We start from the raw sequence: 27,015 nt of genomic DNA on the forward strand, positions 1-27,015 counted from the left end.
GAGATGGAGTTCCGCCATGTTGCCCAGACTGGTTTCAAACTTCTGAGCTGAAGTAATCTGCCCACCTTGGCCTTCCAAAGTGCTAGGATTACAGGTATAAGTCACAGCGCCTGACCGAAGATGAATTATTTTTATTGAACAACAGATGAAGTACTTGGGAAATTCCTATTTTTAAAGAGTAGACAGGAAGACCACTTGGGACAGGAAGACCACCACCACCCCACTGTAATAGGGAGTAAGGGACGGAATCCATCTGAGAAATGGCAGATTCACACCCCCCACCTCATGCTCACCTCACACCTGCTTTCCTTGATTGTAAACGACTCACCTATACAATTTCAATTTGGTCAAATACATGTAACTGAATTTTTATAAGTTAAATGCGTATATGGTGCAACTCCTTTGTATCATTTATATGTTGATGACTTCCAAATTAATTTCTCTAACCCTAATTTTTGTTCCTGAGCTTCAGATTCAGAACCAACTACCTACTTGGATGTCTCCATTTAAAGTCAACTAGGCATCTTAACATGTCCAAAACATAACAATTGATTTTACCCTCCGTGTCTCACTTGTACCAAAAAGCCCTCCTTCTTCTCTTAGGCTTTCTTAGCTCAGTAAATGGCATGCCATCTACTCAGCCAAAAAACTAGGAGTGATCTTTGACTCCTCCCTTTCTCTCACCTCTGCATAAAATCCGTCAGGTACATTTAGCTCTACCTCCAAAATACACGCCAGATCTATCCATTTATCTCTTGCAACACAGATACCAACCTAGACAAGCCACAATCAACATTCTACTTTGACTAATCTGTTTCCACTCTCAGCTTTTCTGTGGTCCATTCTCCAAATAGCCAGTGTAATCCTTTATGAAACATCCACTCATTCATTCACCAAAGTGCACAGGAACTGGGAATACACAGCGAAGCAAAGGTATATCCCTGTGCTCAGGGACTTACATTCCAGAAGAGGGAGAGGCAATAAGCAGTAAATAATTTCGTACAGATGCAATAAATATAAAAAATTAACTGTGATAAACTAAATCATGTTCTCTCCATAAAAATTTTCAAATGGTTTCCTAAGGTGGAAGTCCAAATTCTTTACTACCACCCTGTTACAAGAATCTGTGATATCTGGCTTCTGTTTGTCCCTCCAACCTTATCTATACTACTCTATCACACTGCAACTTGGCTCCAGTCACACTGGCATTCTTTCTTTCTATTTTTTTTTTTTTGAGAGGGAGTCTCGCTCTGTCGCCCAGGCTGGGATGCAGTGGCCGGATCTCAGCTCACTGCAAGCTCCGCCTCCCGGGTTTACGCCATTCTCCTGCCTCAGCCTCCCGAGTAGCTGGGACTACAGGCGCCCGCCACCTCGCCCGGCTAGTTATTTTTTGTATTTTTTAGTTGAGATGGGGTTTCACCTTGTTAGCCAGGATGGTCTCGATCTCCTGACCTCGTGATCCTCCCGTCTCGGCCTCCCAAAGTGCTGGGATTACAGGCTTGAGCCACCGCGCCCGGCCCACACTGGCATTCTTTCTATTCCCTCAAGGTTCCAATTTTTTTCCCCTTCTTCAGTCACGTGTTTCCCCTGTCTGGAATGCTGTTCCCAGATCTTGGACAGGTTGCTTCCTTAGCTCAAGTTATCACTTCAACAGAGTGAATTTCAGTAAGTCCGCTCTCCCATCATTTTCTCTATCAATTACACTTTTTTGTTTCATAGCACTTATTACTTTAGAGATTTTGCTTATTTGTTAACAATATCTGTTGTTCCTACTAAAATGTAAGCTTCGTAGGACGAGAAATCTTAAGATGTTGTTTACTAAAGTATCCCTCAAAGTCTAGAACAGTGCCCAACATAGGAGGATACTGATTAATATTTTTTAAAAGAATTTACACACGCCTGTAGTCCCAGCAGTTTGGGAGACCGAGCTGGGAGGATCGCTTGAGCCCAGGAATGCGAGGCTGCGACTGCGCCACTGCGCTCCAGCCTGGGCGACAGAGCGAGACCTTGTTTCAAGAAAAAAAGAAAAAAAAAAAAGATAAATAATGACGGAGTACACGGTAGTAAAATACCCCCTTCTCTCTCACCCAGCCAGGCTCCGCCTACGGGAGCCAATTACGCTCACGCCCTCTTCCGACGCTGTCAGAGGCCCGGGAAGTAATCTGCGCAGGCGCTGTAGAACGGTGGCGCTTTCTGGGTAAAGATGGACGTCCACGATCTCTTTCGCCGGCTCGGCGAAGGGGCCAAATTCGACACGAGACGTTTCTCGGCAGACGCAGCTCGATTCCAGGTACTGTGCCCAGGGGACCGAGGCCCGAGTAACTGAGAAGGAGCAGGAGCCTGGGAATGAACCCGCTGCGGGGGGAGGCCGGCGCACATGGACACGCGTGGCCTGGTTCTCACCCCCCTTGGGGTATTTTGCTTCCTTTTGTGTTCAGCTTACCTGCACACCTAGTCGGTTGAAGCTTTCTGAATGAGCTCTTTAACTATCCTGTTGTAGACCTAGTTGGGCCTGGCACGGAAACGCTGTTTCCTCCCTCTTACTCCAAGTTGGAATCCTCCTTTCAAAAGGAACTTTTTCTCCAAACCTAGAGGAAAGGAATTACGAAAACAGAAACAACCGAAGATGGAGAAAACAGATTCTCTCACTATAGTCTCCCCCAAGTTTGGCCTGGCAAGCGTATAGTTGTACCGGGCGTGGTTCTTTTTATTGCTTCAACCCCATGGCTTAAGTAACCAAGGAGAAGAGCGATTTATAAATGGGGGATTTTACCTAGAGAAGTAATAAGTGATAAATCGGGGGAAGTCAATTGGGCCCCAATTGTGGAAAATATTGAATGTCTACTTTGCTGTTTGAATGTGTATGTGTGTGTGACATGTGTTTCTTCTTTCTCTAACTAGTGAGTATGAACTCTGGAGCCAGATTATCTGGCTCTAAATGCTAAGTCTGCCAGTTACTAATTTTGAGACCTTCCTCAAGTTACTTAATTTCCGAATGTCTTGGTTTTCTCATTCGTAATGCTATTTACTTTATAGAGTTGTAAATATGAAGCAATTTAATATGTATAAACATGCTTAGAAATCTGCTTGACATTTAGTAAGCGTATGTGTTCATTGCTAATATTAATTTGTTACTATTATGAGGTCAGAGAAGATCTCTTCAGATTCTATTTGCCCAGACACTTGTTAGCTCGACAGATACTTGAAAAGGTAGAAAAGAGGAGTCATTGGACAATCTTGCTTGAATGAAAGGAATGGTCTTCTGTCGGTAGGTTTCATTTTAAATGTTTTGGGTTTTAGATAGGAAAAAGGAAATATGACTTTGATTCTTCGGAGGTGCTTCAGGGACTGGACTTTTTTGGGAACAAGAAGTCTGTCCCGGGTATGTGTGGAGCATCACAAACACATCAGAAGCCCCAAAATGAAGAGAAAAAAGAAGAGAGCCTAACTGAAAGGAAGAAAGAGCAGAGCAAGAAAAAAAGGAAGATGATGACTTCAGGTTAGTGTTTGATATCTGTTATGTGTTTTCGCTTTAATTTTGTTCAGTTATAAAAATAATACAGGCTTATGGTTACAAGTCAGACAATAAAGTCATTTGTCAGCTGATAGCACTCAGGTTATTTCCAGGTATTTACCATTAGAAATATTGTTACAGCAAAGATAATTTTAAGTAAAGATACTTACATGTGTAAATCCTTTCGTACAGGTACTGTTATTTCTGCAGAATACCATCCCAAAAGTAGCATCATATGGTGAAAGGGTATGTACCCTTTCTTTGAAAAATACTACAGAATGACTTCCCAAGTCCTTGTCAGTGCTGAATATTATTGGTGTTAATTTTTTTGCCAGGCTAATGAATTAAACTTTTTTTTTTTTTTTTTTTTTTTTTGAGACAGAGTGTTGCTCTGTCGCCAGGCTGGAGTGTAGTGGAGCGATCTCGGCTTACTACAACCTCTGCCTCCTGGGTTCAAGCGATTCTTCTGCCTTAGCCTCCCAAGTAGCTGGGACTACAGGTACGTGGCACCACGCCCAGCTAATTTTTGTATTTTTAGTAGAGATGGGGTTTAACCATGTTGGCCAGGGTGGCCTGGATCTCTTGACCTTGTGATCCTCCTGCCTCAGCCTCCCAAAGTGCTGGGATTACAGACATGAGCCACTGTGCCTGGCCTGAAACTATTTTATATTTATATTTTTTTGATAAGTAGTGAGGTCGAGCTTTTTTTTTTTGAGACGAGTCTTGCTCTCTCGCCCAGTCTGTAGTGCAGTGGCACAATCTTGGCTCACTGCAAGCTCCGCCTCCCGGGTTCGTGCCATTCTCCTGCCTCAGCCTCCCTAGTAGCTGGGACTACAAGCACCCGCCACTGTGCCCGGCTAATTTTTTGTATTTTTAGTAGAGACAGGGTTTCACCGTGTTAGCCAGGATGGTCTCGATCTCCTGACCTCGTGATCTGCCTGCCTCCGCCTCCCAGTGTGCTGGGATTACAGGCATGAGCCACCGCACCTGGCTGGTCGAGCATATTTTTGTATGCTTTACTTGACATTAACATTTCACCTTTTGCAAATTGTTTGTTCTTACTCTGCCCATTTGGACAGAGGCGTTTTTTTTGTTTTTTTTGTTTTTTTTTTTTTTTGAGACGGAGTCAGGCTGGAGTGCAGTGGCAAGATCTCAGCTCACTGCAAGCTCCGCCTCCCAGGTTCACGCCATTCTCCTTGCCTCAGCCTCCCGAGCAGCTGGGACTACAGGTGCCCGCCACCTTGCCCGGCTAGTTTTTTGTATTTTTAGTAGAGACGGGGTTTCACTGTGTTCATCAGGATGGTCTCGATCTCCTGACCTCGTGATCCACACGTCTCGGCCTCCCAAAGTGCTGGGATTACAGGCTTGAGCCACCGCGCTACAGAGGCGTTTTTGTTTGTTTGTTTGTTTTTCTTTTCTTGTACTATAGGGCTATTTATATATTTTTTAAATCTATAATATAAAGTTTCCTAATCATTTACCTTTTTTTGGTAAACACTTGAGTTATACAATGATGAAAAGTAAAGTTCCTTCCTATTGTTTATCTCCAGTCCCATTTCTCCAGAGGCAGCCACTGTTAATCAGTTTCTTTTGTATTTTTCTGGGGCCACTCTATTCCCATGTATTTATGCCTGACTCAAAAAAAAAAAACAAATACTCTACATACTATGTCTATATACTTTGATTACTCTATATACACTCTGTTGGGAACCTCTCTTACTACCTTCCTCTTTTTTAAAAACAATGTATCTTGGAGGTTGTTTGGAATCAGTAGGAAGTACATTGCCTTGTTTATTTTAACACAGCATTGTATCCCATTGTGTATTGCATAATTGATTTAACAAGTTCCTTTGTGATGGATATTTGTAGTTTTCACATTTTTGCTGTTGTAGTTTTGAAGTGTCATACTACTTATCTTTGCATGTGTATGTGAGTATATCTGTCCCATAAATTCTTAGAAGTGGAATTGCAGAGTTAGCAAACAGATTTATCCACCAGAAACACTCCATCAGTAGGAAGTACTTTGCCTTATTCATTGTTAACCCAGCATAGTAGCCCATCATACACTGTAGGGATGCCCCATGATCAATTTGACATGTAACTGTGTGAGGGACATGTACGACATTGTTTGCATGCTTTTGCTGTTACAGTGCTGCAGTAAAAGTTATTCTTCCCTGGCTGCAAGGAAGTTTGATAAAACCTTTACCATGATTAATAAGAAAGACATGCCACAAACTTAGCAAAATGATTCAAATGTTGGGCCACCAGAAATATACAGCTGTGTACTGTAACCATTGTGGCAACAAACGTATTTAGACCATAGATGTATGATAAATGTGTAGGCATGTATCGATTATTATTATTTTTTTTGAGATGGAGTCTCGCTCTGTCGCCCAGGCTGGAGTGCAGTGGCATGATCTCGGCTCACTGCAAGCTCTGCCTCCTGGGTTCACGCTATTCTCCTGCCTCAGCCTCCCTAGTAGCTGGGACTACAGGTGCCTGCCACGACACTCAGCTAATTTAGTTTTTGTATTTTTAGTAGAGACAGGGTTTCACTGTGTTAGCCAGGATGGTCTCAGTCTCCTGATTTCGTGATTCGCCCACGTTGGCCTCCCAAAGTGCTGGGATTACAGATGTGAGCCACTACTCCTGGCCAGGCATGTATCTTTATTTATTTATTTGTTTGTTTGTTTGTTTATTTATTTTTGAGACGGAGTCTCGCTCTTTCGCCCAGGCTGGACTGCAGTGGCATGATCTCGGCTTACTGCAAGCTCTACCTCCCGGGTTCACGCCGTTCTCCTGCCTCAGCCTCCTGAGTAGCTGGGACTACAGGTGCCCGCCACCGCGCCTGGCTAAATCTTTGTATTTTTAGTAGAGACGGGGTTTCACCGTGTTAGCCAGGATGGTCTCGATCTCCTGACCTCGTGATCCACCCGCCTCAGCCTCCCAGAGTGCTGAGATTATAGGCGTGAGTCTCTGCACCTGGCCGCATGTATCTGTTTTTAACTGGAAAATTGAAGAGCTTATGAATTAGTAATGATTTGGGTCATTTAGTACCAACTGTCTCATAAAGGAAACAAAATTTTTTTTAAAGTCATTCTACTTTGTGATGCCTTCCAGCAAGGTATAAGACTTTCCTCTTTTTGTAAATTTGTCTCTCCATATGCATTGTACCCTTATTGTATTACATTGTTCCCTTATCGTATTACATTGTTCATTTGTTTCTTCTTAATTTATTAAACCTCATATATTGAGGAAATTAGCTCTATGTCTAGCATATTATGTTTACAAATATGTTTCCAGATTGTCATATGTCACTTGTCTTGTTTATTTATTTACTTTTTGGCCTTCTGTGCATTAAGTTTGTTTTTTTAAAATTCTAAGCTGGCTCACTTCGTAATCCCAACACTTTGGGAGGCTGAGGTGGGCTGATCACTTGAGGTAGGGAATTTGAGACCAGTCTGGCCAACATGGTGAACTTTCATCTCTGCTAAAAGTATGAAAAAATTAGCCAGATGTGGTGGTGCACACCTGTAATCCCAGCTACTTGGGAGGCTGAGGCAGGAAAATCACTTGAACCCAGGAGTTGGAAGTTGCAGTGAGCTGAGATCACACCACTGCATTCCAGCCTAGGTGACAGAAACAGAGCAAGACCCTGTCTCAAAACAAACAAACAAACAAAAAACAACAGCAAACTTCCATGTTTTCTTATTTGTTTCAATTTGTTATATTAAAATCTTTGACCCTGTGGAATTTTATTTGGTATAAGGAGTGAATAGGGAACTAAAATTTTTTTCAAATGTCTGAATAATTGTCTTAATACCATATGTTGGTGTTTTGTCTTATGTGGACTAATTGTCTTAATATCATATGTTGATAATCTGTGTTTTCTCTATTGGACTTTAATGCAACTTTAATTGTATACTGATTTTCCATATATATTCAAGTCTGTCTCTGGACCTCTTCTGTTTCTGTATTTGTATACCAATACCAGCTTGTTTTAATTACTATGGCCTTATATGTTATAAAATCCAGTAGAGTGGAGAGGCATACCAATATTTTAGGCAACTCAGTATTTTCTCCCTACAGTGATCTTCAGAATCATCGCAATCCCAATTAGAATTCTAGCAGAATTTTTTTTGTAGAAATTTCTGCTAAAGCTTTGGCTTTCTTCAAACACTCTCATAATAAGCAGATACTACTCTTGGGCCTTCCAGAAAGTCGTCAAGCAAAGTGCCTTGCACATCCAAAAAACCTATTGCCATTGCCGTTGCCTTTGCTCTTGACTTGTCAACTTTTGCTTTGACTGGACCACTTCCACCTCTTGGTAGTCATTGGTTTAATTGTGCTTTGTCTTCATGATCAAACTGGTAAAACCATGTTTCATCTTCTGTTAAAGTTCTTCAAAGAAATGCTTTAGGACCTTGATCCCACTTGTTTAAAATTTCTTTTGAAATCTCTGCTCTTGTCTGCAGCTGATTTGGGAGCAGTGGTTTTGGCACCCATCAGATGGAAAATTTGCTCAACTTATTTTCATTAAGAATTGGTAGGTAGAAGTCCAGATGTGGTGGCTCATGTTTGTAATCCCAGCACTTTGGGAGGCTGAGGTGGGTGGATCATCTGAGGTTAGGAGTTTGAAACCAGCCTGGCCAACATGGTGAAATCCCGTCTCTACTAAAAATACAAAATTAACCAAGCATGGTGGCGCATACCTGTAGTCTCAGCTACCTGGGAGGCTGAGGCAGGAGAATCGCTTGAACCTAGGAGGCGGAGGTTCCAGTGAGCCGAGATCATGCCATTGCACTCCAGCCTGGGCAAAAAGAAACTCCGTCTCAAAAACAAATAACAAAACAAAGAATTGGTAGGGAGGCCAGGTGCAGTGGTTCACCTATAATCCCTGCGCTTTGGGAAGCTGAGGTAGGAGGATCAATTGAGGCCAGGAATTTTGAGACCAGATTGGGCAACATAGCAAGACTCCATCTATACAAAAAAATAGGGCCAGGAGCAGTGGCTCACGCTTGTAATCCCAGTACTTTGGGAGGCCAAGGTGGAAGGATTGCTTGAGGCCAGGAGTTCAAAACCAGCCTGGCCAACATGGTGAAACCCTGTCTCTACTAAAAAAAAAAAAAAAAAAAAAAAAAAAAATTAGCTGGATATGGTAGCTGGTGCCTATAATCCCAGCTACTCGGGAGGCTGAGGCAGGAGAATCGCTTCCACCCGGGAGGCAGAGGTTGCAGTGAGCCAAAGCCGAGATCACACCACTGCACTCCAGCCTTGGTGACACAGTAAACTCTAAAAAGAAAAAGAAAAATTAGCTGCACGTGGTAGCGCATGTCTGTAGTCCCAGCTACTTGGGAGGCTGAGGCAGGAGGATTGCTTTAGCCCAAGAGTTTGAGGTTACAGTGAGCTGTGATCATGCCTGTGTACTCTAGCCTGGCTGACAGAACAAAACCCTATCTCGAAAAAAATATATATATGGTGTAAGCTGAAGCAGTTCAGATGGCTGTGGTGTTGGCTGTTGTTTCTGCTATTAATCAACAGTCCTCTTTAATTAGGGCATGAACAAGATGAATTTTTTCCTTATAAATTGACGTGGGTGGTCTGCTGCTATAGACTTCATCTTCAATGTTATCTTGTTCCTTCTTAATGGGTGGTGTGGTGCTACGGACTTCATCTTCAATATTATCTTGTTCCTTCTTAAAACAGGTTATCCATTTGTAAACAGCTGATTTCTCTGGGGCCTTGCCCCCATAATCTTTTCATAAAGCATCAGTGATTTCACTATTCTTCTCCCCAAGCTTCACTGTAAATTTGAAGTTTGTTCTTGCTTCAGTTTTAAGAAGAATTCATGTTGCTTTTTTCAAACTGCTGTCTTGTCCTTCTTAGTGTCCCAGACTGGATCCAGTTCACCCATATTATAACAAGTTGGTATGAGTTTATTTTGGTGCAAAAAATTTGAAATTTTTGCATAGTTTCTTCATAATATGGATTTTCCATGAACTTTTTGAAGGCCCCCTTATGTATAGATCAGTTAAAGAGAATAGCTAGTCCACAAACCCATGCATATATGGTCAATTAGTTCTCAACAGAGGTAAAAGGTAAATCAGCAGGGAAAAGAAAGTCTTTTCACAAACAGTGCTGGATCCATGTAGAAAAAACTGAACATCAAACCTAACTTTACATTGTAAGCAAAAATTAACTTCAAATGACTCAGACTGAAGTTTAAAACTATAAAAGTTCTAGAAGAAAACATAGGAAAAAAATTTTTGTGGCCTTGAGATATGTAAAGATTCCTTAGCACAACAGCAACAAAAATTTTTTAAAAAGAAAAAATTGATATATTGGACTTATCAAAACTAAAAATGTTCATTCTTCAAAAGATAACATTAAGAAAATGAAAAGGCAAGCCACAGATGGGAAAATATTCGCAAAATGTATATCAAGGGACTTGTATCTACTCACTAAAGAAGATAATACACATGGTGATAAGCACATAAAAGACATTCAACATCAGTAGCCATCAGGCAAATTAAAACCACAATACAATACTACTACATACTCATTAGAATGGCTAAAAATAGAAAGAGTGACTGTACCAAGTATGGGCAAGGATGTACAGAAACAAGCTCTCATAGTGTTGATGGTAAAATGGTACAACCACTTTGGAAAATAGTTTGACTTTTTTTTTTTTAAATTAAACGTATATTTACCATATTACCCAGCTATTCTACTTGTCAATATTTACCTAAGAGACAGGAAAATACACATCTTCAGGAAGACTTGTACACAAATTTTCATAGCAACATTACTTATAGCCAAAAGCTAGAAATGACCCAAATGTTCCTCAACAGGTAAATGATGAACTGTACCTCCATACAATGAAATACTACCTAGTAATAAAATGGTAAGTTGTTGATACATGCTGCAACCTAGATGAACTTCAGAATAACTATCTTGAGTGAAAGAAGCCAGACAAAAATTAGTACATATGACGTGATTCCATTTATATAAAATTCCAGAAAAGGCAAACTAATCTATAGTGGCAGAAATTAGATTGGTGGTTGCCTATGCATGGAGTGATGGATTATAAGGGGTCATGAGGAAATTTGGAGAAGTGATAGAAATAACCTAGAATGTGGTAATGGCTTTTTGGCTGTGTAGATATGTCAAAACTCATCGAATTAGATACTTTGAATATATGCAGATTATTGTATATATTTATGCCTCGGTGAAGTTGAAAAAAATTAAGAAATTAGAACTAGTCTTTGCTAGTTTTAGAACTAATTTAGAAATTAGAACTAGTCTTTGCTTTGTAGAACTAGTCTTTGCTTATTAAACTTAAAATTTTTTAAGTTAGGCCAGGCACGGTGGCTCACACCTGTAATCCCAGCACTTTGGGAGGCCAAGGCGGGCGGATCATGAGGTTAGGAGTTTGAGACCAGCCTGCCAACATGGTGAAACCCCATCTCCACTAAAAATACAAAAATTAGCTGGACGTGGTGGCATGCCTCTGTAGTCCCAGCTACTAGGGAGGCTGAGAATCACCTGGGAGACAGAGGTTGCAGTGAGCCAAGATCATGCCACTCCACTCCAGCCTGAGCAACAGAACAAGAGTCTGTCTCAAAAAAAAAAAAAAAAAAAAAATTTAGGTTAGTCTTACATATTTATTCTCCCATACAAACTGTTAAGTCAGGTGGTCTAGTCACCAAAACAGGCCTCCCAAAGTGCTGGGATTACAGGCGTGAGCCACTGCGCCTGGCCAGTCATTGCTATTTTAAGTGAGATCTTTCATCATATTTATTTTTTAGTTGTTGGTTGTTTACATATAGAGAACCTGACTGCCTTATTGAAATTTCTCATTGTTTGGCCAGGTACGGTGGCTCACGCCTGTAATCCCAGCACTTTGGGAGGCCGAGGCAGGCGGATCACTTGAGGTCAGGTGTTTGAGACCAGCCTGGCCAAGATGGTGAAACCCCATTTCTACTAAAAATACAAAACAAAATTAGCCAGGCATGGTGGCGGATGCCTGTAATCCCAGCTACTCGGGAGGCTGAGGCAGAGAATTGCTTGAACCAGGGAGGCAGCGGTTGCAGTGAGCCGAGATCGCACCACTATACTCCAGTCTGGGCGACAGACTGAGACTTCGTCTCAAATTAAAAAAAAAAAAAGAAATTTCTCATTGTTTAAGGTGCTTTTCAATTAAACCCCTGTTGTTTTCAAGTATACTCAATACGCTGCTGAAATAGCCAACAAAGGGAAGATAGTGAGCTTCAGAGCTCTGATCATAGCAACACAGAACTTGCCTTTTCATTTTCATTTTTATACATCCTATTACTTTCTCTTATCTAGTTGCATCAGCTGTACTTTTTCTTTTTTTAATGTGAAGGTATGGCTCTCTTGCTGCACATACACCCAAGATTAAAACCTTTTTTCTTTTTTTTTTTTTTTTCAAGACAAGGTTTTCTGTATTACCCAGGCTGGAATGCAGTGGCGTGATCACAGCTCTCTGCAGCCTCAACCTCCCAGGCTCAAATGATCCTCCCCGCTCAGCCTCCTGAGTAGCTGGGACTACAGGCATGCACCACCACCCACCCTTGGCTAATTTTTAATTTTTTTTGAAGAGATGGGTCCTCACTATTTTGCCTAGACCGTTAAAATCTTTTACTTTTTAAAAATATATTTTAGAAATTACTTCCCAAGAAGAAGGTGCTACTATACAGTGGATATCATCTGTAGAAGCAAAGATTGAAGACAAAAAAGTTCCGAGAGAAAGTAAACTCACTTCCGGAAAGTTGGAGCATCTCAGAAAGGAAAAGGTAGAAAAATGTTTTGGGGCCAAAAGTGTATATATTTTCTGACCTAGTGACTTATTCACTGGACTTGGGTTATTCTGTTGTTAACATGAATATAGTTTTGTGAAGACAGAAGGTTAATTACATTCATTTAGATTTTACTTTAATGAAAACTTAAAGCAAAGTAGACATTTGTGCTGTGGGTGAACATTTTAAAGTTTAAATTACAGATACGTATATAAAATTCTTGACCTGCTCAAGTTTCAAGATTGATAGTATGTTTAGAATTATGTTTTTAAAATTTTGTAACCCCTTTCAATAAACAAAATTTGACTCCCTTTCTTCTCTGTGTTGAGCTCACCGGTTTAGAAGGATTTCCTCTGACACAGATTAGGGAGTTAGAATTCTTAAAGAAGGTGTTTTATGACTTGGGATTAAGAGGAGTAGGATATGGAAGAAACAACAAATACACCCTTTTTGTGTCTGCTGTACACCTGCCATATTCCTGATGGAGAGGTGTGTTCAGCTCACTTCAGGGATTAGTATGGCAATGCTTCAGTAACCCAGAAACCAGAATTTGGCTGTCTCTGGTCCAGACAATGGGGAAACAAATCAAATCAACACTACTAGACTCTACTTTTTGGCATTCAGTTTTAATAAGCAGAGTTTTAGGGTAAATCATCAAAAAGCATTGATACTTGTATGCTAACCACCATATTAAAATAGTAGATGGATTCAATGGCTGACTTCTAAGAAGTTTATTTAAGGTTAGAAGTTATGACTGTGACAATAACACATTAATATGAAGAAAGCATAGACATTTTATGGAGGTTTTCTATGAAAGGGCATGAAATGTACCTAATATCTGTGATGATTTGGTTCTTGGATTTAACCAAAAGGTTTCATATGCTGCTAAAGGTTATCCCAGAAACTGTTAATGTTGCTTTATAACATCTGAGAATGTATTTATTTGGCCATATCCATAGGGGCCTCTTTACTTCACTTTTCAGATAAACTTCTTGCGGAATAAACACAAAATTCACGTCCAAGGAACCGATCTTCCTGACCCAATTGCTACGTTTCAGCAACTTGACCAGGAATATAAAATCAATTCTCGACTACTTCAGAACATTTTAGATGCAGGTTTCCAAATGCCTACGCCAATCCAAATGCAAGCCATCCCAGTTATGCTGCATGTGAGTATGAAGATCTAGAATGCCTGTAACATTCCTTCCTCTGTGTGTTTGCTCATTCTCTTCCCTCTCTTCTTGAAATTATTCTTTCCACCTTATCTCCCCTGTTAAAATCCTTCACTTCCTTTTAAGTTCATCAAATGCCCGTGCCTCCATAAAAGTTGCCTTGATCACTCCATCTAGATGTGATCTTCCTTTTCCAGTACCATTTCCTCCACACTGCAGTTCTCCTTGGTATTTGGTGTGTTCTTTTCCTTACAACATTTATTTTACATTTTACACTACTTTGGATTCGCACCAATCATATTTTTTTCATTTTACTACTGTGTAACCCCTTGGAGAATGGGGATTATGTTTCATTCGTTCATTGTTTATTTAGTTTATAATGCCCAGGAACTACTCCAGAAATACAAATGCTTTCTAAAGTTCTTGTATATAGCCTGACTTATTTTTCCCAATACTTTTTATAATTAAAGTACACTTTACATACAATAAAATGCATAGATTTTTAAGCGCCCTGTTTAGTGAGTTTCAGCAATGCATATCCTGTGTAACCACTATTCCAGTGAAGATGGAGAACATATGTATTACCCCAGACAATTTTCTTGTGCCCTTTCCAGTCAGTCCTCACCCTGCCCCTGCTCAGAGGCAATTTCTATTCTGATTTCTACTACTGTGTATTTCTTTTGCCTCTATTCTAGAGTTTTATATGAGTGGAATCACACATTAATCTTTTATTTCTGGTTTCTTTCACTTTGTGTAATGCTTTGAGATTCGTCTATATTACATATAGCAATAGTTTGTTACCGAGTAGTATTATGTTGTATGAATATACCACAATTTGTTATCCAGTCACTTGTTGATAGAGGTATGGATTAACTTAGGTTTTCGGACATTAAGTTTTTCTGAGGTTTGTTTCTGTAGCAATGAGAGTTGGGTTTTTTCCCCATGTAACCAAGATGGCCTTCAGTTCTGGTTTCCAAAGGATATAAGATACCTTTTCATCTATGCTAGTCCTTTTCATTTTCTTTGAGAGCTGTAATGAGAATACATTCATACATTTAAATGATGCTGTTGACTCATGTTATAGTAAATTTGCTTTTAATTTTTGTTTAAGATTGTTTCTGTCATGGCTTTAGCTTAAAGCTTTAAAAATCACAGTGGGGGCCGGGTGTGGTGGCTCACGCCTGTAATCCTAGCACTTTGGGAGGCCGAAGCAGGCGGGTCACAAGGTCAGGAGATTGAGACCATCTTGGCTAACACGGTGAAATCCCATCTCTACTAAAAATACAAAAAATTAGCCAGGCGTGGTGGCGGGCGCCTGTAGTCCCAGCTACTTGAGAGACTGAGGCAAGAGAATGACGTGAACCCAGGAGGCGGAGCTTGCAGTGAGCCAAGATTGTGCCACTGCACTCCAGCCTGGGCGACAGAGCAAGACTGCGTCTCAAAAAAAAAAAAATTCGCAGTGGGCCAGATATGGTGGCTCACGCCTGTAATCACGCCTTGTGGAATTTGCAAAGTGATATTTGGAAGCCCATGGAGGGCTTCCTCCCAGCACTTTGGGAGGCCAAGGCGGGCAGATCACGAGGTCAGGAGTTCAAGACCAGTCTGGCCAATATGGTGAAACCCTGTCTCTACTAAAAATACAAAAACTAGCTGGGCCAGTGACTTGTGCCTGTAGTCCCAGCTATTTGGGAGGCCGAGACAGAAGAATTGTTTGAACCCGGGAGGCGGAGGTTGCAGTGGGCCGAGATCGCGCCACTGCACTCCAGCCTGGGTGTCAGAGTGAGACTCTGTATCAAAAAAAAAAAAAAAATCACAGTGAGTTTTTGAAAATTGTGTCCTATAAATTACTCTGTCCCTCAGGTCATTGCTATTTTTTATTTCTTCAGCCATTCTGTTTTTAATAAAACCTTCCCTAGTGATTGAGCAGTACAGATACCAGGACAAAAAGTTGGTTTTATAATTTTATTTTGACAATAGTTAAGTGGAAAAGAAAAGTTGAAATAATGGATATAACTTAGGTTATGAATTCTCTTTGGGTTTTAGTTATCTGTATTCTTTACAACCATTCAAAGGGAATTCGAGGGCAATGCTCAGAAACTTTGTTGGGGCGACGGTGGCATGAATGGAGGATGTTGGGAAAGCAGGTATGACTTGAATGAATGGATTCATTACGTAAAATTTTATTTGTTTTTTTCTAGGGCTGGTAGCATTATTTGACCAGGCTCTGAAAAACTTATGTCCTTTCTTTGTAGTACTTAATCATATCCTATTTTTTAGGGTCGGGAACTTCTGGCTTCTGCTCCAACTGGATCTGGAAAAACATTAGCTTTTAGCATTCCTATTTTAATGCAGCTGAAACAGCCTGCGAATAAAGGCTTCAGAGCCCTGATTATATCACCAACACGGGAACTTGCTAGCCAGGTATGACTTGTAGCTGTTGAAAAGAATGTGATTGGTGTTTACTTCAGTGATCTTTCTTATTTGAAGGTAATAAAAAGATCTTAAAAAAGCAAGGCCCGTGTCTTCTGTCATGGTCAAGTATCCTCTGCACAGCAGAGTGCTCTGGATCTTACACCATGTGGGCAAATCTTTTAAGTCTTTCTATAAGTTCCTAAAACACAATGATTTTAATATTTACACTTCTTTGGTAAATGCTTTAAGGTCTTTGAAGTTGAAAGGCTAATGAAATATAGTCCTTCTTGGACATTTATTTTTCTTATCTAAAAAAAAATGAATACTCATCTTAGTTTTGATTTTTATTTATTTATTTGTTTGGTTTTAGCCACAGATTCTTACTCTGTTACCCAGGCTGGCATGCAGTGATGTGATCATGGCTTACTGCAACCTCAAACTCCTGGCCTCAAGAGATCTCCCGCTTTAGCCTCTTGAGTAACTGGGACCACAGGCACATGCCACTGCACGTGGTTAATTTTTTTCTTTTTGTAGAAACAAGGTCTCCCTATGTTACCCAGGCTGCTGTTGAACTCCTGGGTTCAAGTGATCCTCCCACCTTGGCCTACCAAATTACAGAGCTTACAGGCATGAGTCATTATGCCTGACTCATCTCAGTTTTTTTTTTGAGAAAGGAAAAGTATACAGTGATCTGTTCCACCCTCCCAGTGTGCTTAATATAAAACACATACCAAGTATGAGATAGTCTTGTAATAGTACTGTGTGTGTATGTGTATATATATATGTATGTATATGTGTGTGTGTGTGTGTGTATATATATATATTTTTTTTTTTTTGAGACAGTCATACTCTGTGGACCAGGCTGGAGTGCAGTGGTGCCATCTCAGCTCACTGCAACCTCTGCCTCCCAGGTTCAAGTGATTCTCCTGCCTCAGCCTCCCAAGTAGCTGGGATTACAGGCGTGCACCATCATGCCTGGCTAATTGTTTTTGTGTTTTTAGTAGAGATAGGGTTTTGCCACGTTGGCCAGGCTGGTCTTGAACTCCTGGCCTCAACTGGAGTTCTGCCCACCTTGGCCTCCCAAAGTGCTGGGATTACAGGTGTGAGCCCCCGCACCCAGCCAATAGTACTGTATTCTGAAAACAATACGTAATAGATTAGTTTTTTTTTTTTTTTTTTTTTTTGAGACGGAGTCTCGCTCTGTTGCCCAGGCTGGAGTGCAGTGGTGTGATCTTGGCTCACTGCAAGCTCCGCCTCCTGGGTTCACGCTATTCTCCTGCCTCAGCCTCCCGAGTCGCTGGGACTACAGGCACCCGCCACCACACCTGGCTAATTTTTTTGTCTTTTTTTAGTAGAGACGGGGTTTCACTGTGTTAGCCAGGATGGTCTTGATCTCCTGACCTCATGATCCGCCCGCCTCGGCCTCCCGAAGTGCTGGGATTACAGGCGTGAGCCACCGCGCCCGGCCGATTAGTTTTATCTCTGGGAACTAGTCTATTCCACCTGAAGAAATTATTGAATCTTTTTAGGCATTGAAGTTTCAAAATGCTGAGATTTCAGGTTCATCTACAGATAGTTATGAGTTTAATTTCAGATATTCATGGGTTGGTAATAGATTTATTTTATTAATCATGTAAAAGAGAGTATACATCTTATCCAAGTATGTTAGCGGCTAATGTTTTTATCTTTTTTTTTTTTTTTTAGATTCACAGAGAGTTAATAAAAATTTCTGAGGGAACAGGATTCAGGATACATATGATCCACAAAGCAGCAGTGGCAGCCAAGAAATTTGGACCTAAATCATCTAAAAAGTTTGGTAAGGAATTCATACATGGGATGTAGAACATGTAAGGAATCTGGAAACTATAAATATCCTAATTGCTATGTAAGTATTGTTAAAGTATAGTCATGTATGTATAAAATTTGAATTTTAGAAGAACTAAAGAGATTCCCTTCTCACTCTACTGAGAAGTTATACATAACATATATACCAGTAGTTCTCAACTAGAGACAATCTTGCTCCCCACCTTTTACCACAGGGACATTTGGCAATAATCTGGAGACATTTTTAGTTGTCACAACTGGGGAGAAGTGCTACTAGCCTGTAGTTACTGGCCTATAGCCAAGGATGCTATTAAACATTCAGCAATGCACAAGACAGTCCCCTGCAACGAAGAGTTAGCTGGCCCAAAATGGTAACAGTGCTGAGGCTGAAAAATTCTGATATATACCATTGATTTTTAATCTGCCATGGAAATACTCTGGCAGACAAGAATGGCACACATAGCTGGGTGCAGTGGCTCACACCTGTAATCCCAGCTACAGGTATGGAGAAAGCTGAGGTGGGAGGATTGCTCGAGGCCAGGAGTTTGGGACCAGCCTTGGCAACATAGCGAGACTCAATCTCTAAAAGAAATAAAAAAAAAAAAAAAAAATAGCCAGGCATGGTGGTGCACGCCTGTAGTCCTAGCTACTTGGAAGTCTGAGGTGGGAAGATCGCTTGAGCCCAGGAGTTCAAGGCTGCCATGAGCTGTGATTGCACCACTGTACTCCAGCCTGAGCAACAGAGTGAGACTCCATCTTTAAAAAAACAGAAAGAATGGCTTACATCCTCACCCTTATATCAGCCAGAGAATCTGCTTTCATCTACTTTTCTTTCTTTTTGTTTTTTGACTTGTCCACTTGGAGATAAGCTTTCATCTGTTGTTGTTGTTGTTGTTGTTGTTGTTGTTGTTTTAAATCTAGGGCCTCTGCATAAAATTCCATGTTAAAAAAATGATTTTCCTGGGGAAAAAAAAGATTTGAAAATTAAATTGTTCCTGCCTCTTAGAAATGGAGAAGAGGCTGGGTGTTGTGGCTCATGCCTGTAATCCCAGCATTTTGGGAGGCTGAGGCAGGGAGATTGCTTGAGCCCTGGAATTCAAGACCAGCCTGGACAACATAGGGAGACCTTGTTTCTACAAAAATAAAAGTAAAAAAAAAATTTACCATCTCTACTAAAAATACAAAAAATTAGCCGGGTGTGGTGGGGGGCACCTGTGGTGCCAGCTACTCAGGAGGCTGAGGCAGGAGAATGGCATGAACCCAGGAGGCAGAGCTTGCAGTGAGCCGAGATCACGCCACTGCACTCCAGCCTGGGTGACAGAACTAGACTCCATCTCAAAAAATAATAATAAATAAAAATTAGCCAGGTGCAGTGGCATGTGCCTGTAGTACCAGCTACTCAGAATGCTGATGCCAGAGGATCTCTTGAGCCCAGGAGTTTGAGGTTGCATGCAGTGAGCTCTGATCACACCATTGTACTCCATCCAGCCTGGGTGACAGAGCAAGACCCTGTCTCAAAAAAAGAAAAAGAGAAAGCTGCTCAGATATAATAAAAGGAAAGTAGGGATATAATAGTTTTGTGTTGTTGGCTCTGACTACTTCCCACTTCAGGCTATTAACTGAAGTTGAGGAGGCTTAATTCCTAGTTCAAGAGAGACAAATCCTGATTTTTGCAATTTCTACCATTTGTTTTTCCTATAGATATTCTTGTGACTACTCCAAATCGACTAATCTATTTATTAAAGCAAGATCCCCCAGGAATCGACCTAACAAGGTATAGATGATATTTTCATGTCTTTCCTATGTATTTTTCATTCTGTTGATTACATTTTGTCCTCCATTGCTTGTATTTTTTCCCTTTGGAGCTTGCTGTTTGCTACCTTCCGTCAGTGTTGGCACTGAGAATAATGTTTTTTTTTTTTTAAAAAAAAAACTCATATAAAAGAAAACTATCTGGTCTGGAAGAAAGTTATATATTTTGATAAGCATTTAGTACAGAATTCCCCTAGACCTTTTTGCATGTTTCAGCAATGGTGATGGAGTTAGTGAAGTTTATGAAAAGCTCTGTTGTCGTTAATGGAACCTTGTATCTTTGAGGCTATTGGAATAGGTACATTGAGCTATGTTTATCTAGCTTTTACCTTTTTCCTGCTGTGTTAGTCCGTTTTCATGCTGCTCTAAACAGCTACTTGAGACTGGGTAATTTATAAAGAACGGAAGGTTTAATTGACCCACAAGTCAGGGCATGACTGGGGAGGCCTTAGGAAACTTATAGTCATGGCAGAAGAGGAAGCAAGGCACATCTCACATGGTGGCAGATGACGGGGGTGGAGAGAGAGAGAGTGCCCCCATGATCCAATCATCTCCCACCAGGTCCCTCCCTCAACACATGGGGATTACAATTTGAGATGAGATATGGGTGGGAATACACAGTCAAACCATATCACCTGCTTATTTTTCTTTTCTTTTTTTTTTTTCTGGTATGATAAAGTGGATCTGAGAAGCAGCATCATAGTTTGACTTTCTCATGTGTCCACTGCCCCCATGGTTTAGTGAAGTGTCTTGGATCTTTCAGTTCAATATCCACAAGTTGTTTTGTTATTTCTTAGTGTTGAGTGGCTTGTAGTAGACGAATCAGATAAACTGTTTGAAGATGGCAAAACTGGGTTCAGAGACCAGCTGGCTTCCATTTTCCTGGCCTGCACATCCCACAAGGTCCGAAGAGCTATGTTCAGTGCAACTTTTGCATATGATGTTGAACAGTGGTGCAAACTCAACCTGGACAATGTCATCAGTGTGTCCATTGGAGCAAGGTATTTAATTGTTTTTCAACATTATCCCATTGATTTTCTTTTTTTTAAATACAAGTCTTTTTTTTAAGACTGAAGGAAATAGGTTTCTTGGCCTGAGACTAGCAAGGGAGAGAGTTTTACTGATTGAAATGTGTTCTTTTAAGCCAAGATTGTTCAAGGATGTTCTGTTTTAGAATAATCTAAAAGAAGGTTTTTATATCATGTTAACATTCCTATCATGCTTTTAGGTGTTTTTTTCCATCCACAGAGTATAATATGAGCTCTGTGGCCACCCAGAATATTTAGTTTCTTTGATGACTTAAATAAGTGGACCACAGAGGAAGAATCTGATGTTACTGAGCCACTTGATTTATATTTCCATTTAAAAAATATTTTGGGGAGCATTTTATGGTAAATAAATGCTCAGTGATAAAAAAAGTTTAAAGAAATTATGATATTGCTACCTGATGGATTATTATGTAACCCCTGAAATGATGTAGGAAGACTGTAGCTATATGAAAAAGTGTTTGTAATACCATATTAAATGAAAAAGTAGCCAATGGAACTGTAAAAAATACCCTATTTTAAACCTAAAATTCCTGTGTTTAAGAAGAAAGCAAGGTTGGGTATGGTGCCTCACACCTGTAATCCCAGCACTTTGGGAGGCAGAGGCAGGTGGATCACCCGAGGTCAGGAGTTCAAGACCAGCCTGACCAAAATGGTGAAACCTTGTCTCTTCCCAAAATACAAAAATTGGCATATGTCTATAGTCCCAGCTACTTGGGAGGCTGAGGCAGGAGAATTGCTTGAACTTGGGAGGTGGAGGTTGCAGTGGGCCAAGATCACCCCACTGCACTCCAGCCTGAGTGACAAAGTGAGACTCCATCTTAAAAAAAGGGAAAGCAGAATGAGTTCACATAAACATAATTTAAAGGCTGACAGTAGAATGGGAAAAATATTTATGATACAACATAGTACATTGTAACATCTTACAGAGTATTAATAAAGTCTTAATATATCTCACCCCCAACTGTTGGTCTATAAATAAATGTTTGCTAATCATTATGAAAAATGTTTAACCATGTGTAATAACAACCTTAAAAATGTTTTTATTATTTTACTCAATAATTTTACAGTTAGAAATTTTTTATAATTAATCAGATACATGAAAATTCATGACTGAAACATAAGTTTTAATGGTTGGCATTTCAAGATAGTTTTAAAATTAGAAGAAAGCATTTAAAAATAACAATTTTTGTCTTCAAGTTAAAGTATAAAAAATTAAGTACTTATTAATATTGACAGTGGAAAAATTGATTTTGTTGGAGTTGTGTGTAAATGTTTTCATTTATTTAGAGTTCAGGGGGAAAAAGTAAAAATTGACTCTTACAAACTACAAGGTATATTTTCTTCTCAGGAATTCTGCAGTAGAAACTGTAGAACAAGAGCTTCTCTTTGTTGGATCTGAGACTGGAAAACTTCTGGCCATGAGAGAACTTGTTAAAAAGGTATATTTGGATTACCTTCTTGAATTTTGGTAAAGTTTGCCAAGTCTTATATTTCTGGTGGGAGGCTATTACAGTGGTAGCATTGTGTCATCATCATCTTGCCTCGTATTCAGTAATCCACTGGTAAATTGATAAGAAAGTACATTGTGCCAACTATATGATCATCCTGCATCCTATTTAGTAATCTAGCAGTAAACTGTTAAGAAGCATATTGTCCCAACTCTTATCCCAACGGACAGAAGCTTGCCTCTCAGAATATGGTGAATTGTCTTTTCGCAGCTCAGATTAGACTAGGAAACAATCTACCTGATGCCCTGAGAATCTCATTTTTCCACATTTGTCTGCTCCATCCCTCTGCTGGTTTCTTATAGAAGAATTGGGGTGTTGTAGGACACTGAGTGGGGTTTTCTGTTTTTATCCTATCAGTAAGTACTGAGTAGAAGGCATAGTTGAAAGTTAAGTACTGAGGTGTCAGCGCTGGACAATACAAGAAATCTCCTAAGTTCTGCCCCTGGAATTTAGTCTTATTTAGAGGGATAAAATAAATACACTTCTGTAAGATAATCTCTGATAAACTGTCATAAAGGGCTAAAGAGTACTTTTTTAAGCATCCATATCATCATAATGGGGCCATCAGGGTGAGCTGAATTGGTTGAGCCTTATAGAAGAAATGCTACTAAACTGATCCTTGAAAGATTTTCAAGACAAAAAAAAAGGTGAAGGGGAAGAGCAAGGATGGCTGGGGGAGCAGCTTGAGTAAAGCCTTAAGAGATGGAAGCGAACACCATGTGTTTGAAGACTAATGAAGCAGTTACCAGTCTAAGGCAAACAGCTTATGGTATGGAATTAAAGAAAACCAGGTTGGACAGGAAAGTTGGGGACAGGATATTTTTGAAGAATGTGACTACATAATTTGTTTTTGTTTTTGTTTTTGAGACAGAGTCTCGTTCTTTCACCCAGGTTGGAGTGCAGTGGTGTCATCTTGGCTCACTGCAAGCCCTGCCTCCTGGGTTCACACCATTCTCCCTCAGCCTCCCGAGTACTTGGGACTACAGGTGCCTGCCACCACGCCCAGCTAATTGTGACTACATAATTTTTAAGGAAAATTAGTTAAACAGTAATATGTAAGGTGAATTATAATGGGAAAGATGGAAAGTAAGGAAACCGATCAGGCTTTTAAACTGGGCTAGGCAGAGATGAGGAAGAAATAAGGGCAGCAGCCTTAGTGGTAGGACATTACGTATAGTTGGAGGATGAAAGGGAAAAGTTTGCAAGTACCTGGTGACTATAGAAATGGTTTGCTTTAGTGGTTAAGAGCGTGGACTCTGGAGCCAGGCTATTTGGGTAGAAGTTCTAGCTCCACCACTGCAGCTTTGCACAACTTAACCTCTCTTCCACATTTTCCTTGTCTGTAAAATGGGATAATAATATCTACCTCATAGAGCTGTTTTACTATTAATTTGTTAGTACAAGCATAGCACTTATTATATAATAGTGCTTGGCACATAGTAAATGCTAAATGTATTTTATTAATATTCTTAAGAGAATCATTTGGTACTAGGAAATTTAAGGTTTTCCAGGATATTCACTTGGAGATTATACACCAGAGATTTTTAGCCATGTATGACCTTTGGGAGGTCTGCAGACCCTCTAAAATTATATGTAAGATTTTTGTGCGAATGAGTGGTTGCTTATTGGAAAGTTTCTTAGCTTTCATAAGATTCCAAAAGAGGTGTTTAAACCATCATAAAAAGGCTAAGAAATTTGGCCAGGCGCGGTGGCTCACGCCTGTAATTCTAGCACTTTGGGAGGCTGAAGTGGGCGGATCATCAGGTCAGGAGTTTGAGACCAGCCTGACCAACATGGTGAAACCCCATCTCTACTAAAAATACAAAAAAATTAGCCAGGCGTGGTAGCGCACGCCTGTAATCCCAGCTACTCAGGAGGCCGAGGCAGAAGAATCACTTGAACCTGGGAGGCAGAGGTTGCAGTGAGCCGAGATTGCGCCACTGTATTCCAGCCTGGGCAACAGAGCGACAGTCGGTCTCAAAAAAAAAAAAAAAGGGGAAAAAAAGGCTAAAAAACTCTAATATGAACAGTTAAAAAGATAGAAAGCTGGTTTGAGAGAGAGTAAGGGTTTGATAGTGTAAATGTAAAAATAATTTGCTTAGATACACAGACATCAGATATAGTTAAAAAAAATTTTGCGTAGAGCTAGTAGTAGAGATTCAGCTCAGTAAAATAAAGATTATATTGAAAGAACAGAACCAAGAACTAAGCTTGGGGAGAGCACCAGAATTAGGATAATAATGAGTTAATGAGGGATGAAATACCACCTGTGGGGTACAGTGTACGCCACTGGGGTGATGGGTACACTAAAAGCCCAGATTTCACCAGTATGCAATATATCTGTGTAACACAACTGCATTTGTACCCCTAAATCCATAAGAATAAAAAAATTTCACCCCAAAAAACCAAATGAATTAAAAAGATAGTTATTTCATTTTAAGCAGAATAAAAAAAGGTTTTGAGGCACAGAAGTCAAGAGATGATTATTTCAAAGTTTGGGCATCTGTTATTGTAGAGGGGTGTTGGGGGATTGATTAGACAAGATTATTGGAATTAGCAAGATGGAGAATATAGTTGAAGTTGAGTGGAAATAACCAATTGGAGAGAATGGTGAGGAAGATGGAGGCAGAGTTAGACCACTAGCCCAAGAAATTTGGCCAAGAAAGTACATTAAATTGAATTGGGTTCTTAGAAGCTACAATCATAATATGAAATACTGACCAATTGTATTCTTGATTGAGTTATGTGTGCCAATTTTTGCCTTCTTTTAGGGTTTCAATCCACCTGTTCTTGTTTTTGTTCAGTCCATTGAAAGGGCTAAAGAACTTTTTCATGAGCTCATATATGAAGGTATTAATGTGGATGTTATTCATGCAGAGAGAACACAACAGCAGGTAAAGTCAGATGTATACTTTGAAACTCAGAAGAGCTACTTGATTTTAAATTATTGACTTTAAATTTATGAAGTACCTGTTTTCATTCTAAAGTAATTTAATATATATTCTGTTAACCAGAGAGATAACACAGTCCACAGTTTCAGAGCAGGAAGAATCTGGGTTCTGATTTGTACGGCTTTGCTAGCAAGAGGGATTGATTTTAAAGGTGTGAACTTGGTGATCAACTATGACTTTCCAACCAGCTCAGTGGAATATATCCACAGGATAGGTGAGTTGTCTTTTTTTCCTTCCCCTCTGTCACCCACTGATCTGTCTTAGCACCCCTGCTATTCCTGGCACACATGCTCATTTCTTAGTGCTATGAAAATCCAGTGACTTTTGTAAACGAATTTTGAGAGCCTCCATCCACCCAAAATGTGTTTTTTAATGGTCTAATTTTTCTTAGGTCGAACTGGAAGAGCAGGGAATAAGGGAAAAGCAATTACATTTTTCACTGAAGATGATAAACCATTATTAAGAAGGTAAACTAGAAAAAATAACCTAGTGCTATTGGCAGAATTGCTTCATTATTCTTATATGTATATTCAATTAAGAGATAATTACGGAACGGCTACGTCCCAGATTCTACTGATAATGGTGTTAGTTAACCATATTTTAGCCATGGGAAAGGAAAAATGATCAAAGGGCCTTGTTTTTGCCCTTCCATTATTAGATTTTGGAAATGCATATTCAAAGTGGAATAATGTTCATTGTAAGTTTCAGATTCACAGGACTTTTTCAGTGGTTGACGTTAGATTTTAATGTAGAAGATGAGTTTCCTGCATTTTGACTGTCTACAGTAATCTTTGGTTGATGGTGATTGATAACACTTCACATTTCTAGGTAATGAAATCTAGTTTTGGCCAAAGGGGGTTTGTACTTAGATCTATTTATTGGTTTTGGTAAATATTTTGATTGTGCTTTCTGAGCTTTGGCTCTGCCACCTGTCAGCCTTTGTATCGCTTTGAGCAGATTCAAGTGTGTGTGTGTAGAGGGGTATATTCCAGCAACCTAGATCCACCATAGGCCTCAGCAACTGCAAGCATGTGAATCTCATGACCCAAATAATTAACTATGCACCTCAGTTTTCCATCTGTGAAATGAGGATAGTGACAGTATTTACAACACAGGCTTGTTGTGAAGAGTGAAGAAGTTACTATACACAAAAAACTTGGCAACAGTGCCAGCCCCATAGTAGGCACTTCCACTTAATGAATTTAAGCTTGACTCTGGCTTCAGTCAGTGCTTCGTCCAAGATTGAGTTTACCAGCTTTATAGGATTTGATAAATGTTGAAATAAGTGTTATCTCTAGTTATTCATCAGTGCATTAATTTCAGCCCAGTGGATAGTTCTCTCTGTAATCCAATGTGCTTACATCAGGTAATAATTGATAACATATCAGAACACTTTGTGGATTACTTTGTGTAGTTTTAGTTCCCTCTAACGTTGTGCAGAGGGTTTACATTCATAAACATCCGTTTAGCAAGATACAAGTTTATGGGTTTCTTTTTCAGCGTTGCCAATGTTATACAGCAGGCCGGGTGTCCTGTACCAGAATACATAAAAGGTTTTCAGAAACTACTAAGGTACAATCTTGAATTTACCTGGATCTTAGACTCTCTGTCTCTTTGTATATACACTCTTTTTTTTTTTTTTCTTGCTCTGTTGCCCAGGCTGGAATGCAGTGGCATGATCACAGCTCACTATATAGCCTTGATCTCCAGGGCTCAAGTGATCCTCCTGCCTCAGTCCCCTGAGTAGCTGGGACTACAGGCATGCGTCACCATGCCTGGCTATAATATTTTTTAGATTTATGGGGAGTAGAAATGGGGTCTTGCTATGTTAACCAGGCTAATCTTGAACTCCTGGTCTCAAGTGATCCTATCTTATATCTTTGCATCCCAAAGTGCTAGGATTACAGGCATGAGTCACTGTGCCCAGCCCAAAACTGCTTGTGAATATTATATA

The 27,015-nt window shown here is 40.0% G+C and overlaps 2 protein-coding genes and 1 long non-coding RNA gene across 5 annotated transcripts in view; 2 read left to right on the forward strand and 1 right to left on the reverse strand.

The window, feature by feature from the left end:
- LOC144335472 (uncharacterized) overlaps window positions 1-8,890 on the reverse strand; it is a 63,417-nt gene extending 54,527 nt beyond the window's left edge. Inside the window, exons 1-2 of the long non-coding RNA XR_013406354.1 lie at window positions 8,774-8,890; window positions 5,125-5,900 (exon numbers count right to left, since the gene is read on the reverse strand). This is a non-coding gene — a long non-coding RNA (uncharacterized LOC144335472). The remainder of the gene's footprint in view (window positions 1-5,124; window positions 5,901-8,773) is intronic.
- The window catches only part of SYNRG (synergin gamma), a 334,879-nt gene that overhangs the window by 203,678 nt on the left and 104,186 nt on the right, over window positions 1-27,015 (forward strand). The window lies entirely within an intron of this gene.
- The window catches only part of DDX52 (DExD-box helicase 52), a 30,777-nt gene continuing 5,940 nt past the window's right edge, over window positions 2,179-27,015 (forward strand). The window contains exons 1-14 of one of the 3 annotated variants that reach the window (XM_077970830.1): window positions 2,179-2,290; window positions 3,301-3,499; window positions 3,897-4,013; window positions 12,200-12,330; window positions 13,317-13,502; window positions 15,783-15,926; window positions 17,622-17,733; window positions 19,443-19,515; window positions 20,351-20,554; window positions 21,951-22,041; window positions 24,882-25,004; window positions 25,125-25,275; window positions 25,453-25,528; window positions 26,562-26,633. In XM_077970830.1, coding sequence (XP_077826956.1) covers window positions 2,204-2,290; window positions 3,301-3,499; window positions 3,897-4,013; window positions 12,200-12,330; window positions 13,317-13,502; window positions 15,783-15,926; window positions 17,622-17,733; window positions 19,443-19,515; window positions 20,351-20,554; window positions 21,951-22,041; window positions 24,882-25,004; window positions 25,125-25,275; window positions 25,453-25,528; window positions 26,562-26,633 — 1,766 coding nt within the window. In that variant the 5' untranslated portion in view covers window positions 2,179-2,203. Of the gene's footprint in view, window positions 2,291-3,300; window positions 3,500-3,896; window positions 4,014-7,989; window positions 8,061-12,199; window positions 12,331-13,316; window positions 13,503-15,782; window positions 15,927-17,621; window positions 17,734-19,442; window positions 19,516-20,350; window positions 20,555-21,950; window positions 22,042-24,881; window positions 25,005-25,124; window positions 25,276-25,452; window positions 25,529-26,561; window positions 26,634-27,015 lie in introns of all 3 variants that reach the window. The other 2 variants (XM_077970831.1, XM_001112113.5) reach the window with 2 other exon arrangements.

The sequence above is a fragment of the Macaca mulatta genome, chromosome 16 (assembly GCF_049350105.2).
Source record: "Macaca mulatta isolate MMU2019108-1 chromosome 16, T2T-MMU8v2.0, whole genome shotgun sequence".
NCBI lineage: Eukaryota > Metazoa > Chordata > Mammalia > Primates > Cercopithecidae > Macaca > Macaca mulatta.